This window comes from Colletes latitarsis, chromosome 9, assembly GCF_051014445.1.
Source record: "Colletes latitarsis isolate SP2378_abdomen chromosome 9, iyColLati1, whole genome shotgun sequence".
In the NCBI taxonomy this organism is placed as follows: Eukaryota; Metazoa; Arthropoda; class Insecta; order Hymenoptera; family Colletidae; genus Colletes; species Colletes latitarsis.
Genome location: NC_135142.1, coordinates 26,405,302 through 26,422,775, shown reverse-complemented (window position 1 = coordinate 26,422,775; position 17,474 = coordinate 26,405,302). Strand labels below are relative to the sequence as shown.

General features: G+C 44.7%; 1 protein-coding gene across 8 annotated transcripts in view; it reads right to left on the bottom strand.

The window, feature by feature from the left end:
* Positions 1-17,474, bottom strand: part of LOC143345217 (protein pangolin, isoforms A/H/I/S-like) — a 193,086-nt gene that overhangs the window by 6,481 nt on the left and 169,131 nt on the right. For 4 of the 8 annotated variants that reach the window (XM_076772108.1, XM_076772109.1, XM_076772103.1 and 1 more), the window contains 7 exons: positions 17,346-17,436; positions 16,005-16,100; positions 15,679-15,816; positions 12,375-12,460; positions 12,174-12,304; positions 10,883-11,048; positions 5,910-5,979 (listed from right to left, as the gene is read on the bottom strand). In XM_076772108.1, coding sequence (XP_076628223.1) covers positions 5,910-5,979; positions 10,883-11,048; positions 12,174-12,304; positions 12,375-12,460; positions 15,679-15,816; positions 16,005-16,100; positions 17,346-17,436 — 778 coding nt within the window. Of the gene's footprint in view, positions 1-2,307; positions 2,549-5,909; positions 5,980-8,005; positions 8,166-10,882; positions 11,049-12,173; positions 12,305-12,374; positions 12,461-15,678; positions 15,817-16,004; positions 16,101-17,345; positions 17,437-17,474 lie in introns of those variants that run through there. The other 4 variants (XM_076772106.1, XM_076772107.1, XR_013080218.1 and 1 more) reach the window with 4 other exon arrangements.

The following is a 17,474-nucleotide window of genomic DNA, read 5'->3' as shown; positions in this document are numbered from 1 at the left end:
CGCGACCAGCGTCGGTTTTTTATTCTTCGACACGGTTCACTCGCTGTCAAATGCCATGCTCAAAACGTTCAGACGTAACAAGCAAATAACTGTGTAATAAACGTATACGTGGAAAACGAAAGTCACAACAGAAAAGAATCGAAATGCAGGGGCACAAGGTGGGCTGGGTGGGTGGGGGGATAGGAAGGGGTGAACAAAGTACTGGCACGCGCGCTTTCCTTTAAATATCATCAGGATATATCATTAGAGGACGTTAAAACGTACGATTTCTGTCGATATACGCGCAAGTTGTTCCGATACGCGATATTTAGAGAGAGGCGAGCGTGCCAAAACTTTTTTTACCCATTGTAAATCCCGTTTAATGAGAATATCGTGTCGCGCGAGAGAAAATCCGATCTCCGAATCGCTAGAAAGTTTGAAGGAATCGTTTCCGGGACGCGTGAAAGATTCCGTGCGAATCGGACCGATGGATGTTACGTGGAACTTGGAACCTTCGTGACCGGAAGTGTGGCACGGTCCTGATCGACGCGCGTAGCGATTCGTTTGAATAAATGGAGAACGGTTCGCGAACAGGGAAAGAAACAGAAACGATAAAAAATAAAAGATATGAGACACGGCGAACGCGAAGACGTGTAAAAAGTTTGGTTTCGCGTAACACCGGTAACGCGAGAAGGAAATAGGCGAATACTCGCTACTGCAAAGTTCCCGTAAAGTGAGCCCGACCGACCTCGTGTGGTAACTGCATCGCAGTCGAGACATTTACTCGCTCTGCCATTGGCTCTCATTATTCATCTCTTAGCCAGTTGAGTTAATCAGTTTGCTTCGTGTGTCAATGTGAACATTACGGTTCTTGGACGGGACATCAACTTTTTTAATAGTTCGCAGGCACGTCTGGATTTAAGCGTTAGATGTAATATCTCTGCATATTTGAGCAATGGTTGATTCGTGCTGTTCTCCACTCGTTCCTCTCCATTTATTCTTGTGCGGGAAATTAACAAGATAAATTGTTCGATTCTTCGTTAGGAAGTCGTAAGTACGAAATTTCGTCGACGCTATTTCTACCAAGGACAACTTATAAAATTATCTTCGATTTACTTTTTGACTTGATAGAAATATATATTTTTTTTCGAATGCAAGACACCTTTTGGTCGAAATAGGTGTGAGTAAAACCGCGGTGAAAATAGCATTTTAATGGTTCGAGGACTACTGGAACAGCGCGAATCAAACGCCGAACCACGTTCGGACAATTGCAAAAGCTTCTACGAAACGTAAGAGTCGCCGAGCTCACGCTCGAGGATCGAAAGTCCGAAATTCGAGGATAGTTGCTTAGAACTTCCCCGAGACTTGGCCTGGCCATAGTCTGGCCTCGCGGCTTCCGACGAGAAACATAAACGCCTCGCAGTGCCTCGAGTTTAGTTTCGGACTACGCGCGACTACGCAACAGTTACGACATTACAACAATTAAAAATAATATAAGAGAGAAACCAAATATGTATATGTAATATATATATGTATATAAAGAGATAACAAGAAACAAAGGAACGTAAGAACCATGGTTTACGTACTAAATAGAAGGTCAACACATCGGTTACAACACATAATTCGCCGTAAACCGTACGAACTGCCATGCCATAAATCAGTAATCACAATGTATAGTAACATTTATACTTCTCTCTATGCCAAACGTTCCGAACCGAGGAAAGAAAAAAAAAAAAAAAAAAAGTTAAAAAATCTGGTTACACGTAGTGGTGGATGTACGCAACATGTATATGTATATTCATATATACGTACAAATGCGTGTGTTGTGTGTGTGTGTGCGTATGCATGTATGCGTGTACGAACGTGTGTGTGGTATGTGTATCAACATACATAGTATATATATTTAATATATACATATATATCAGATTTATTACAGACCAGCCATGCTAAGGGCAACACTGAGTAAAGTCCAACTAAACGAGGGTAAATCAAATAACAATAATAAGCTGCAAAGAGCCACAACAATGAGAAACAATGCGAGCATTAGGACGTCGCTGTGCCGCTCACTATGCCACCCCGCTCGTGTCGACATCCGGTATTGACCGATATCTGTCGCGATTCAAACAATCAGGATCCCCATAAATTTGTCAAACTACCGACGTACGCGACGTACAATAACGCTTGGACGAACATGTATTATAGCGTAGACAGACGGAACACGGATCCACCCCCCTCGTAACATTTGTCGTAGCGCTTGGACGGCCAACGAGTCGAGTTGGTTGAGTATAGCGAGGGCCAGCGAGCCTGTAGGTTTAAGTCGGGACTGACCACTGTTTAAGAAGAAGTGTTGCAGTAGAAGGGAGGCGATAGGCTTGACTAGAGATTAACATAAGTGGGTTCTTGCTGAGGCGAGGAGGCATTGGAGGCAGTGTTGGTGTTTGGCGGGGCAGTTGCTGCCCCCACCGTCCCTCCACCGCCTCCAGCCCCGACCCCTGCCCCCGCGCTACTTCCCACACCGTGATGGATTATGCTCGCGTGGATGCCCATCCCCGCTCCATGCTCCACTGGGCTGCCAAAACCAACCACCAGCCATTAAAGGGGCGCTCGTCGCATCGACGTTATCACTTTAATCCCATTCTTAATCCCACACCGTATCCTCGTCACCCACACGCATCGGCCCGAGTCCCTTGACTGCCCTCGTCGCCGGACTCGTCTTTTCTAACAGCCCTTTCCACACTCCGCCATCGGATACAAATCGAAAACTGTTATCTAGACTACGTGAACGTTCCTATCCAGTTTACATGTACGATTAGTATCCAATCATACCGCGGTATCGTCGTGTGGAAGGGCTGAAATCGCCTCTCGTCGCGACGTTCGGACGCGTTCCTTTCGGTCGGTTCGAGTTTATTTCGGTTTATGCACCGAAAACAAAAAGATAGCACACGTAGCATCCTCTCGAGTCGAACCGACCGAACGTGTCAGCAATCTTTCTCCGTCGCCCGTTATCAGAAAATATGTCTCCCAAATTGTCCACATTCGCGAGATTTTTCATTCGACGGTTCTCAAAACAGTAATGGAGAACCGTTATGTTGACTAACTGTTACGAAGAACCGAAATTTTAATATAATGTTTCCTAATAAACTATTTAAATGTACAACTAACGCATATCGATTTAATATTGGCATCTAATTAATCCACTACGTTACATTAGCTTAAATTTCGCTTAAATATTCTCCAACACCCTACATATCTCTAAATACTATATTAGATTTGAAGGTAACCCTTGTAGAACCGGTTTGAGAATTCATATGGAATCGATATAAAACCGTTTTATAACCAGAATCGATAACAGTTATAACACCATTTCGGTTCTTCACGATTGTTTCGCTTAAAATCTTTCTATGACATTTATTTTTGGAATTATCTGCACAGATAATTATCATTGGGATAAGTATTTCTTAACACGCGCGAGTCGACGATGTGTTGATTCAATCGTCAACCCTTTCACCGTATCTACAAAAACGAACGATTCTACCGGCGTCGCGAGCAAGCGTTTGCTCCCGTCCACCGATGGACGAAGAGCACCGATCGATTGGGATTCATCTTCGCCCCTTTAATGAGGTCCGTGTGATTCATAAACCCAGCCGAGAGTTGGGGCGTTCGGGCTCGCTGTGCGACACGCGTGTAACAAACGGAACGCGTTTGCGGCGTTAAAACGGGTGGTTCGTGACGATGCCGCGACAAACTACAGTGCGGTTTTCTAGTAGAGAGATATACATGTATGTACAAGCAAAGTATAGCAGACGTCGCAGCTGTTGGATCGATCCAGCTATTCTTTAGGTTTCGTTGCGATATATCGTTTCATTTTTCGAACTTTGATGTTTCGCTTTTGGAAGACACATTTTCTGACGGTAACGCGCGATTTGCCCTCTCTGTCTTGTTCTCCGATAGACCTGGATTCCTTTTCGTCGCGAGACCCGAAACGCGTGTTTTAAATTTTCAACGCGACCGAACGTTATTTATACAGGATGCTCGGCCACCCCTGGGAAAAATTTTAATGGGAGATTGTAGAGGCCAAAATAAGACGAAAATCAAGAATATCAATTTCTTGATGGAGGCTTCGTTAAAAAGTTATTAACGTTTAAAGTTCCGCCTATTCTGAATTTTTTTCTCAAAAATGCGCAGAATTTCGGAGGTATGTCTATTCATAAAAAATGATTATAATTGACCCCTGCAGCCAAAAATATTTTTTTTAGAACGACTTGAAAATTTTTTTATTCGTCGAAAAATTTAGGCACTGTCGATTTTTCTTAAAAATTCGTTTTTCATTTTTAGTAATTTTGTTGGACGCCCTACAGAAAAGTTGTCTAATACTTTTTTGTAGGTACCCATGAAGTCTACTTCAGAAAAAAGTTTCATTGAAATATATTCACAATTGTAGGAGTTATGGCTGTTTGAAAATTGGACAACTTTTATGGGGTTTTTCTCATTTTACAGGATCAAGGAGCAACTTTTCCAATATTTTTAGAATTTCTAAATATTCTCTACTAAAATACGTGTTGATTGCTTTTTTAAACATTAAAATCGTCCAATCCGTTCAGAAGTTATGACGTTATAAAGATTCGCATTAAAATTCGGGCAGATATTTCTGGCCAGAAATGGTATTTTCGGTAAGGAATTTTTTTCTCGAAACTGAGTAGGATTTCGGGGGTATGTCTGTTGACCAAAAATGCTTGCAATTAACCCCTGCAACTAAAAATAATTTTTCCATGATGATTCGAAAGTCTTTTTTTTCACCTAAAACTTTCAACACTCGAATTTTTTTCTCGAAAGTGCGTAGCATTTCGGAAGTATGTGTAATGACCAAAAATGCTTGTAATTGACCCCTCTAATTAAATATAATTTTTTTAGAATGATTTGAAAATTTTTTTTTCCGTCGAAAAATTTCACACCTTCTCGAATTTTTTTCTAGAAAGTGCGTAGGATTTCGGAGATATGTGTAATGACCAAAAATGATTGTAATTGAGCCCCGCAACCAAAAATAATTTTTCCAGAACGATTTGAAATTTTTGAATTTACTTGTTAATAACTTTTTAACGAAGCCTCCATCAAGAAATTGATATCCTTGATTTTCGTCTTATTTTGGCCTCTAGAATCTCCCATTAAAATTTTTCCCAGTGGTAGCCGAACACCCTGTATATAGTATGTCACGAAAGTCTCTTTGTATATCATTTTCATTTATCAACGCATGTCATTGTTTATTTTCTTCAAAATGATCTTTCTTCGAGGTGTACGAAGAGCTTCGTAATCGACCGAACATATACGCATGCGTACCGAAATTTCGAACGTTCGCGCGTGTTTTGGCTACTCTTTTTTTTCAAGTTCCACGATAACATGTGGATGACGGAACGGAGTAGAAGACGATAACAATAAGAAGTGGTGACAATCGAGAGTACTATATTCGTGGTCGGGTTGCAAGTTTTTTAGCTTCGGACGCATCGGCCCGATTTACCACCGGTATACTATCGTATTTTACATCTTTGTCCGGTTGCTTCGGGCTGCGTGTTCGAGCATTTCCCAACGGCGATACACATTCAAAATCTAATTAAAGTTTCGTTAAAAATGTTACGATCCTCGCCAGGAGTAAAATACTAGAGCCAATGCTTGGTAATGGGGGACGTTTAAAGACTCTCGATCGCCGCAGCCCGTTCGTAATCGGTTCACCATCATTCACCACATATAAAGTAACTTCCTCTAGTGATACTACATGACTGACGTGAAAACTTCTATAGCCTTTCTCAACACTTCTCAAGATCGAATACGTATATACACGCGACCGAAATAGCGTGCTCAGTTTATCGACAAGACGGTATATGTTCTTCTCTCAGGAAGCAACGAGTCACAAACCCCTCAAAACGTTGCGCACGTACCTGCATGGTTTACACCACTGGCTTTGTTGGTCTAATCCGTACCTGGCGCGGCATTTCTTCATGTTGTTACCTAAAAAATGCGAAACATGGATCGATTAGAAGGCTGCATTAGTTTTCCCTCTGATATAGAACAGGGGAGAGGGATCGTACGCATCTATGTATCGTCGGATTTCTCTCGTTTTGCCAAACTTACGATCTAAAAGATTCGTATTTAATCGAGTAATTTGGGAATAGAGCAACGCATGCTTCCCGATGATAATTTATTACACTTGTCGCAACAGTGTTGGAAACGTAGATCGAAACCGTTCGAGCTAGAATCTTTCTTGAATCTTGCTTAACTAACAGATGAGAATTTGTTTCGGAAAATCAAGTTTTGCGATTAATTTTCTCTCTCCATTTCGCTTGGACGTGAAGCCTCGAACCGCCGAGAAATCAAACGATACATCAGTGATACAGGGTCCTTCCGGAAGACGTCGACATTCCACGATAGGCTGCACGGTTCGATAAGAAACACGAATAATAATAACCGTTTACGGTTTTTCTCTGTATCGACTGTTCTTTCGAATGATCGTTGTCTTCTGGGAAGGACTCCGCGGATCGACAAAAAAAGAGAGATACTCTGTCAAGCTGAGTGATAAACGGCATGCAGCGTAAAAACGTTAAACGGCGTAAAAAACACGATCAAAGATCATATCTACTCATGTCGTGATCTGTATTAAACGCAAGCCTCTAGATATAAAAATATCAAAGATGAATGTAAAAAAAAAAAAAAAAAAAATAATTACAGAAAACGTGGTGAACGAAATATACTCGTATATGTAGGGGCTCGAGAATAATTGAGTGGTTGACTGGGGGAGGGGGAGGGTGGTGATCGTAGAAAACAAAAATAAAAAAAAATAAAAACAGATGGCGAGTGGGATAAATAAAATACGATAATCGAGAAAAATAAAATGTAGAATTGAATAAAATTAGTGGAAAAAAATATCAACGGGGTCTCAGGCAACGTTGAAACGATCAAAGGTGGGGGGAGCGAAAAATGGGTTGTGAACTGAAACCAACCAGCGTATCGTACAAAGTAAGTACAGAGAGGCAGAAAGAGAGAAAATTGAGGACAGAGAGAAAGAGAAAATAGGAAAAGAGAGAGAGAGATGAAGGGCGATTAAGAGCAAAAGTAAGTGAAACAGCAGAGTCAGGGGAAATAGAATAATAGGAGAGGCAGACGGGGGGAAAAGAAAGTGTCAGAGAAAATCAGAACAGAGGCAGGAGGAAATACAGTAAAGAGACTGAGTGAAAATTAAAAACGCTCAGGATTGTCTGATTGCGGAGTAGGTCCCTGTAAAAATGCAAGATGGCCAGCGTCCCCAAAGTTGTATACGTAATTAATAATTAATAATGCTGTGTCATGTGCGTGTACGTGTACTGAATGCGCTCGTGTTTCCGTTCCGTTTCCGTTATATACACATAGATTTATTTATATATAACGGAAATATACGTAGAAATATATACATATATACATATATACACATATATATATATATATATATATGAGACACGCACGTGCGCATGCGTACGTGCACGCCCGCTCACACAAATTGTGTTGGATCGCTCGTTACTCTTTTTCTATTCGTTCGTTTCTTTTTGCAATTATATTCTTGCTCTCAAAGAAATAAAAAAAAATAATAAAAAAAAAAAAAGAAATAAAATAAAATATAAAGAAAAATAAAAACAAAAAAAAGTCCAATAACAAAAGTACGAATAGATAGTTGACAGTTACAAATACATATGTATATATATGATAATCTTACATATACATATGCGTGTGCATGTATAATAATAATAATAATTTATATATATAGAGTATATATATATATATAAATATAAAATATCGACCCAAAACCCCAAGACGGGGGGGAAAAAACATGCAACATAATGTAGTGTAGCAATAAGAATGTATAATAATTATAATATATAGTATATGTAATAATGATGGGTGGGGGCTGCTGAAGGGGGTTTTGATAATTTTGTTGTTGCTGTTGTATCATGGGGGCGGGGGGCGGGGAGCTTGTAAGAATGTGTGGAGTGAGGCATGTGGGTACCTCCAGGATCACTGTTTGTGTCTTGTTTGCGCTTCCTCTTCTTAGTTCGGTTGGTATTTGCGCGGGAAGACCAGTCAGGGTACAGCTGCATGTGCAACTGTCTCTCCCGTCGCGCCAACTCATAATACTTGGCCTGTTCCTCTCGCCCTAGCGCGTGCCACTACCGAGAGAGAACCAAACACTATTTGTAATTGTGCATGAACCGTGGACTAAACAATATTTTTAATCAAGAAGAAAAAAAAAAAATGAGATTCACTAATGCTACTGCCGCCACCCTAATTGTATCTTTCTGTTAAAGTTGATTCTTTACTTTCGCTCAGGTTGCTTTTACTCGGAGTTAGTAGAGATTGCTTTCTTATATATTTTTTTTTTTTTTTTATTATATTTCTGCGTGTTCTTTGTTTTCTTTTTTTTTTTTTTTTAATAAAAAAATCGTCATTCTCATTCTTTATGCTCTATGCGTTCGACGCATCGCTGCCCTGTTCAGCGTTTCGTTAAAACACTGGGGTCCCTACTTTCCGTTTAAAGTGCTAGAAGAACAGCCTAGATTCTCCTCTCCCCCTCGGTTGCACCGCTATTCGTCGTATCGTCGGTTATCAAAGAACTCAGATCTCGTACAGGGTGTCTGATAGAGGATCGTCGCGCGCAAGCGTCAAACATTCTTGGTCGACTTATACACAGACAAAATACATAGGACGTGTTATCCAAACGATAGAACAAGCCGACGCGAGCAAATTATTTTTAAAAGTCATTTATCACCGTGCAATCCAAGGCTTCCTTTCCGAGATACAAGATTGCTTATTAAATAAAATCTCTTTGAACGCGACTATAAAACTAGTAAGAAACGACACCGTGGATTGTTTTTAATTTCATTTCCTTCAAGTGACAGCTATCAAGTGAAACCTTATTCTTTGAATTGTCCGACAGGATATCTCAAAATTCAGATGGCAGATAGACTTCAAATTTAAAAAAAATCTTCAGCAGACGTGCCTTTATTGCCCGAACTAGAACAATTAAAAAATATTTACCATTACTATTTTGTTTAATGCCCTGAAACGTGAAAAGAGCTAGCTGCAACTACATCCTTTTTAACGATAACACTTTTTTCTCTTTTCTTTCAAATTATCGGGACGATTAGAATCACGAGATACTTTCTTTTAACGGGACCTATTTCAATAACCCGGAGTTTATATACTATAAAAAATGCTGTGAACACTCGAAATATAATTATATAAAATATGAAATAGTCTACTAGGACAAAACACCCCCGTGAACTGATTGTACCTCGAAAAAGAAGCCTCGGATTGCTCGTTTCAAATTTACTCCTTTTGACTTGCCCCATCGTTTCGAGAATTTCTATATACCGTGCGTTACATTGTTTGCAAACGCAAGGCAATAAAATAGACACGCCAACGAAACGTTCCCATTCTTAAGATCGACAAAACTTCGACTGTTTCGAAAAGTAGACTTTTTTCCAGCGTATTAACGTTCTGCGATCGTCATCGTTTCTGATGAATCAGAGAGGATCTTGCAACGTTGAATCGTCGATGATCTATCACGAATATGGTAAATTTTGATAGTTGTCGCAATTAGAGCAGTGCTGTCCGGTACAAGGTTCGGAGTTTAGAGAATCAGCCCCTCTATTTCTTCGATAAAACAGCGCGTAGAGAGGAAAACATTAATGTACGGAGATTTTCCGTGGACAGCACCGTTTCAGAGGATGCTAAAAAACGAGCACAGTAGGCCAGCAGTGCTATCCTTTTCTCAACATTATCCAAAACGACGGACAGTGTTCAAAAACATCGATTTAGACGCAAAAATTTCATTCACTTGGATTATCATTTGTCTAAGAAATGAGGATAAAATTCCCATCATTATCAATGGTAAAAATTCCACGACGAGCCTGTAGTTTAGATTCAGTATCGTAACCCTGAAACATTTATCACAATTGTAGTTCTTCCCTTGTCTCAATTAAATAAATTAAATTTCATATAACACAAGGTAATAGAAAAATTATTAAGCAAAAGTAACGTTAACAGCTCTAATAATCGACAAGAGAGATCGGTTTGCGAGGGTTTGTCCATTTTTACGGTAGGAATGTTGCTTTTCGCGTCTAAATGACAGTTTTCGTACGCCGTGCGACGTCGAGTATAGTAAACGAAGGAGCGTAAGTCCCGTTCGAAACGATCGAGGAATTCGTGCGGAGGGTAGATCCTCTAGCAGACATCCCGCACCCAAGGCTCTCATCGTGCCCTCGCTCTCGCATCGAGTCGTCATCGTCGAATCTACGTACGATGTACACTTTGCAACATACTTTTCATTTTTCGTTTTCCTTTTTTTTATTTTATTTATTTATTTATTTTTTTTTTTAACGTGAACGGATACCGCTTTAGGGAGTTTGGCCAGATACAAAAAAAAGATTCTGCGTTAATCGTCGCATGCCGCGAGAGTCCGTTTTTTCCTCTGCTGCGCCGCAATAAATAATCCGCAAAGATTTCCCCCAACAGACAATCCAATAATCCAATACAAATCGAAGTCGAAAAAAACGGAAACAGTGTACGCGTACGCGTACGCGTACACGCGGACTGCTCGACGAGCTGTCGTGTTAATTCATCGATCGAAAACAAGTCCGCACGTCGAAGAGTGAATGCCAGAATTGAAATCAATAATAAAAATCAATCAATCAAATATAAATGACAAAACGAAACAAAAAAAAAAAAAAAAAAAAAAAAATAAAAAAAAATTTGTAAAAAAAAAAAGAGTAAATGAAACGCACAGAGAAACTTTGATCGTTTCAATATCAACCAGTAGGTAATCTATATGAATTATTATAATGAATTATTAAGGGCCTGCTGTTCTAGCACTGGAAAGTGGTACCTCCGGTGGGATCTGCGGAGCGCTCTTTCTTCCTCTTCTTCTTCTTGCTGCCGTATCCGTAGTTATCCCTGGCACTCCAGCCGGGGTATCGTTGCTGATGGAGATGGCGTTCCTGCCTGGCCGCCTCATAATACCGCGCCTGCTCCTCCCGGCTTAGCGAGTGCCACTGCGTGTCATACCCCCAAAATTCAGATTCACAGTTTCACAGTATTCAGCCGTGTACCGTGTCCCTTTTCACGCTTTTCGCGTACTTCTTTTTTTTTTTTTTAATTGGAAATTTATTATTACATTTTTTTCCCTTTGCATTTCCGGTTTCTACCCTCTTACACGCCAAACAGAAAGAGACGTGGTTGCCCTCATCGCCATATGCCCAACCCTCTCGCTCGATCGACGGCCCAACCCACCCGTTACGGCTGAGATTTTCCTTAGATCCCACCTACGATGCTCTCTCTTTTACACTTACGTTAGTGCCTCGACTTTGATCCGCGGATCAATGAAAATATACTTTTAAAACGCATGCAACTTTACTGATCGTCCTTGGAGACGCCCTGCGATGGCGCCGGGGTCTCTGGGGATGATGATGTTTCTTGGTCGCCAAGTCAACATTTTGCTTCCGAGCCGACGAGACTGGAACTCGTGTTTCCTCGTTTTAAAACGCAATCGTGGATCGTAGAAACGGAAAGCGTCTCGATCGTTCGATCGGTTCCTGATCGACGGCGTCGACGCAAATTTTTCCTTGATTTTATTATCGGTTTGTCGTACACAGTATCGAGCGACGGCAACGCGGTTTTTAAAAACAAGAAAAGAATAGAACAGAAGAAAATCTTGACTTTGGCACGTGTCTAGTTGCTTTTACATCAGGGCGACGCGACACCTACGACGATTTTTTATCTCGAGCACGCGTAACACCGATACGAAGAAACGCGCAAGGGAACAATTGCACGGTTCCAATGTAAAAATAATCGTTCTAATTGCACTTGGAACGCGTTCGTTTTTGTTTCGTTTCACACACGTACAAAAACGTGATATTTAGTGTTCGAGGTCGTCCAAAGGTCACGACGTTGAACGACCTTGAAAGAAATCGGTCCTGCGGAACCGTGCGACGTTTCCCTTGGAAATGTTCTTCGTAAGATCCTAAATAACAGAGACATTACGCGTGCTCGAGATAAAGTATGCATCCTGAGCGCAACATTTCAAAGGTAAGAAACAGATGATTTCGCGAGGCCGTGATGTAACAGCGTTCCAGTCATAAAGCTTGTGTATCGATAAGAAAAATACGCCGATTACTTACTCGTCTTCCTAATATTTGGTTGATCGCAGCACTCTCTTTTAAGGTACACTCTGCCACGACCTTCGCCCTCATCTCCTTCATGTACAGCATAAATGCGTTCAAAGGCTTTTTTATATGGGGTTTCTTTTTATCTGTGCAAACATCATCGACGTATGGTATGAGAGGTGGATTCTACAGTGAGAAATAAAGGGATAAACTTACCTTGATTGTTTTGTTGCGACGAGTCCACGCCTTTTCCGCTGTCGGGCGCGACCAACGACGAGGAGTTCTTCTGGTCGACCGAAGACCTGCGAATAGAAAGAGAAAAGTTCGATTAAAGAAAGAGGAGCGTTGGGAATGATCGGTTAACGGAACGTTTAGAAGTTTGTCGAGGGGGCCGCGTGCGGTTGTAATTTGTTGCCGATCGGCGTTACCGTTTGTAGTAAGGCTGTTTGGCGTCGTGGTTGGAGGGTTGGTCGGGTTTCGTGCAGGTCAGGGGATATGCCGTCGCGGAATTTTGGGAGTTGCAGAGTTGCTCGGTGAGATTGGAGGTCGGGCCGTCGAAGTAGGGTTGCGGCAGCGTGATCGGGTTCCTGTGGAAGTTCTGCGGCATGGGCCAGTTCATCTGCTGCCACATGCGGTGTCGCGCCTCGACCATCGCCAACAGCTGGACGAAATTGTGCTGGGCGGTGTACGGGGGCGGCGTGACGCTCCTCGGGATGGTCATGTGCGACATTTGCATCAGGCTGCTCATGTAGAGCGCGGTGAGGATCTTGTGATCGGCGGCTGGTAAGCCGCCGGCCTCGCTCGCTTTCACCGCTTCCTGCAGCAACGTCATGTTGTCCTCGATCCTCGATTCGGTCTTCTCCTCGTCGATCCTGTTGATCGATGCCTCGCTGCCGGTGTTCTCCTCGGCCGCGTTTGGCTCGCACTCCTCGATCTCGTTTTTCTTAATCACCAGGTTCAATGGTTCCAGACACTCGGGCTCCATCGCCGGTGCACGCGGACCCCGCCGAAAACTTGGTGGGTCCGTTTATGCCCACCGATACGATTCGTGTCGATCCATCGAATAATCGCGCGTGCTCTCTTCTTTCTCTCTCTATTCGAGCTCTCTGCTCGAATTTAGTTTCAAAGACGAAGGAAGGTTCGCGCGTCGATCGGCGCGATTCGAGCAACGGTGCACCGTCGATTTATCGGTCGTTCCCATGGTCGTTCGATGGACGGCGTATTCTCTCGTTCACGGTCGGGATCGTCGCGTCGCTTTATCTTTATCTACGTATCGCGTTCGAGCTTGGCGCGTTCCATCGTAGCTGCACGCCGTTGTAAACAGTACACGTACGCGCGTACATCTACACGCCCGTATGCGTGCACCGGAGGACATAATCGGCGGTCGCGTACTCGGAAACCCAATCGAAACAACACTGTTCACGTCGCGCATCATCCTCGATCTTAATGGCTTCGTATCGCGGTGGCCTTTGGAAGCGAAACGAATCGCAGAGTAAAATGTCCTCGGGGCCGAGCATTTCGCGTGCGTGCTGCTCTCCGTGAGATATTCTCTCTCTCTCTTACACAATCTCTCTCTCTTTCTGTTTCTCTGGTTCCGCTTCAGCGAGAAAAATGCTCTTGGGTTTCTTTTGTTTGGTTCGCAAGCTGGCTGGGCAAGTTCTCGTCCATCGTTTCGCCGCACGACACGCGTCACCGTCAACCCCCCGAGTTCCACCGTGTGTTGTATCTCGTTATCCAGCGAAAACGCGTCGTTCCTGGCGTCGGTGGAATCACCGAGCGGTGTTACGACGATTGATTATCCGCGAGTGCGGAAGGGGCGGCGGGGAGGAGGGCTGCACCGTGGGGCCATCATCGCGATTCATGGCTCCGCAGCAACGACACCCTACCTACCATCCGGCGATGTATAATTCGCGCGTGGGGGGTGAAGATTGCATTCTCTCTGCTTTCCCTGCGTGATGGCTCCTTTTTTTTGGCGGGCTGCGTGTGGCGCTACCATCGGCGTCAGTTATCGCGCTGCACTCGCGAACCAACCGACCTGACTCGCGATGCTGCCCGTTCGTTCTTCGTTCACCTTATAATCGATCTTCCCGCGTGTCCGGGAAGATCCGACCGGCCGCGTACAACACGTTCCTCGACACGTGAGCCCGATCGACCTGAGAAAACACTCCTCCTCTGTCGATTTCACCTTCGATCCCCGCTCCTCACGGAGCTTTTCTTCCGACGATCCGGCTCTAGCTTGACCAATTCCAGTATCTATTCGACGTTCTCACCTTACCGAAGCACGTGGCTCGATCTCGAAGGTCAAAATGGACGACCGGAGTGTGTGCCTCGGCGTCGACGGCTCGCCGCGTCCCGTTTACGTCGCTCGTAAAAGCCTGCCGGCGGCGTCCCGACGCGTCCCCGTCGTCGCACGCGATGCTCCCCGCCTCGAGAACGATCCTCGAGCCAGCTGATCGTCCATAGTACGCGTGCCTCGAATAAGGAGAAACCTCGACCGCGACCATGCGGTTTTGTATACGCTGTTCGGACCAGGCGATCGGCCGGGTACTAATGCAAATTAGAAATCTGTTTAAGAGGGTAATGATCAATACATAACCGGCGGCGGCTGCGACGGTGGCGGCGGTGGCGGCGGCGGCAGCGGCGGACGGCAGGCGCAGACGCTGTGCGAAGAGAGTCATTCAATAAGTGTTATATACGCGGCTCGCCGGCGAAGGGGGAACGACTGCACGAGGGGTTGAATACCCCGGGACGTGCTACCCCCTATGGTCGACCCTGAAACTACCCCGTCAAACTCTGATCGCTCCACGCTTCTTTATCAACGGACGGGACCGTCCACGATTCCTCCCTGCCGCGGTTACACGTTTCCCTTTATCGATGCAAGGTTCTTCCCCTGTTCGGTAAAACGTTACACGCTCAACCACCGGCCGTGCACTTTATACTCTCGACCTCTTGGTTACTTTCCACCTTAACTGCGTTTCTTTATTCATTCAGTTCGTCGTTTAGCAATATTTTCTATCGAACTAATTGGACAATGTACCCCTGAGATACGTGCCAATTTCGTTCTTAATGCTGTACTTTGATTCTGAAATTTCTCGCATGGTTTCTGCTTTACTGAGACGATCCTCCGTTTCCGATCCACGGTCGAGTAGAAACTTCCTGTTGTATCATCGGGCGCAGTCTTTCGCAGCCCTTCGTTTCGTATCGCCCGATATATCCGATGTCCTCGTGCATTCATCAGCGAATTATCGACTGGCGCTCTCCATTCGTTCTTGATACCATTTTGTTACTTTTAACGTTTACCAGCCCTCCTGCGAGGTACACGCGTTATCGCCTAGAAGTCGTCGTCGTATCGGCTCGTTTCACGAGTATTTTAAAGAAATAAACTTTGACTGTTACAATTTTAACGGAAGGTGAAAGGTCAGGAAGCGAGATAGGAACGTAGGATTCGCCAAACGAGACTGTTCGATATCTATCGAACGGTCCAGGTGCGATAGTGTCTTGCTAGAAACAAAAAACAAACCTGTGATTATGATCCAAGCTGGAATGGTCCGTTTTAGGCGTCGAGGGTACTAGCGCGTGGGACGTTAGTGCGTGCGCGTGCGGACTCAATCCCGGATGCGGAGGCATCAGACCCGTCGGCGAAAACCGGTAGAGATCGCTGGAAAACAACGAGAATTGGTAATTGCGAGCTTTTGAATAGGCGTCGGGAGCTTGATCGAAACGTTCAACGATAGCAATTAATCGCGCGCAGCTCCGATCGAACGCCGAATAGAGTAGAATGCAACTAGAACCGTAGTTCTCGGCGCAAGCTAAACTCGACAAATCCGACTTCGATCACCTACTAACCTTGGTAAACTAGAAGTTGTGATGGGCAAACTCGTGGGGTACGGACTTCGGAAGCCAGCGCTTGCCGGGGAGATAGGGTACATGCTTGGTGTATGCCTGAAAACGAAATTACGACGCGTCAAAGGAAATCTTTGGCCCGAGCGTGTCTGTCAAATTTCCTCGATCGACTAGAACAATGCGTCGTTGGTGCTTGTGTTGCTGTCGTGAGAGTTAAAAAAAACAAACTTTATTACACCCTACGACATCCCTTCAAGGCTTTCAAGAGTTTTTCAATCGTGTTCCAATCTCTATTGCAACGCACAATAAGATTCGATCAAGCCCGCCTCCTCGCGATCGACGCGGTTCCGGACCTATCGCAATCTTTTGCCGTTTCGTCGCTCTGTCGGAAAGCTCCCCGAAACGCGGACATCTTGGAGGGCAGCGCGCGCCCCGGCGTTTCCTCGTCGCGACGTCGGGAAAGACTCAAGCAAAGAACAAGCGGGGCCGCCCCTCCTAATTGAGAAGAACGTGCCTAATCGTCCGTGGAAAATCTCAATTTAGGGCGGTTCGGGCAGAAAGCAAATAACAAGGAGGGAGGCTGAGGAGGGTCTGCGACCCGATGCTGGCCGTGCGTGAGCTCGGTGTGTGTTATGGCGGCCGGTGGACGACGATAACGGCCGACGGCGATGGTGGTCGTGCTCGATCTAATAGACCGGAACTGAGAGGATGACCAAATAGGAGACGCGGAGCGGGACGGCGTGATTTTCTCGAGAAATACGAGCGCCGAATCGGGTATTCGCGGCCACAGCCGTCCCCAGCCGGCCCGTGGCCGTTATTCCGCGTCGGTTGATCGTCGTCTGAATGGCGCGTGCAAGTCGGCAAGCCGGGTAAATCGGCTGAAAGGGAGCCAGGCAAGCCGGGCTCGAAAAAGGAATTCGAAGTAAATAAAAATCGCGTTTATCCTGCGTCGTGTATAGCATCGAATCGTTGGTACGCGTGGGGGTAAGGTCAACGACCGATCGAGCGCGGAAGATCGGACGTTTCACGTGTAAATCGGTCCATCGACTGATCGCGAAGCCCGAATTTCGGGTCGCGCGGGAAAGTGCAACGAGATTAACGGACCCTGGATTAAACTGGGAATAAACGTTGGAAAAATCGTAATTCGAGTCTTTTGTACGCGCACGCGCCCCGGTTCCAGACCTCGTTCGCCGAGTTAATCGGTTCTTTTATCCGTGAGACGTCGAGTAACCGCCGCGGTGGATCGATCCGCTTGAAAAACCCTCGGAAGACAAAGATGCGATTCATTATCCGGCTATTTTGCCAGTGACGTTTTTCAATCGGCGAAAGCGCCCGACGACTTACCAGGAAGCGGCGACTTGCGTCATTTCCGGGCTAAGCATGGGGTACGGATATTGACCCGTGGAGAAGGGATACATCGGCGCCCTCGTCAGACCTAGAACAGAAACGAGGATGCTGCTTGAATTTTCTAAA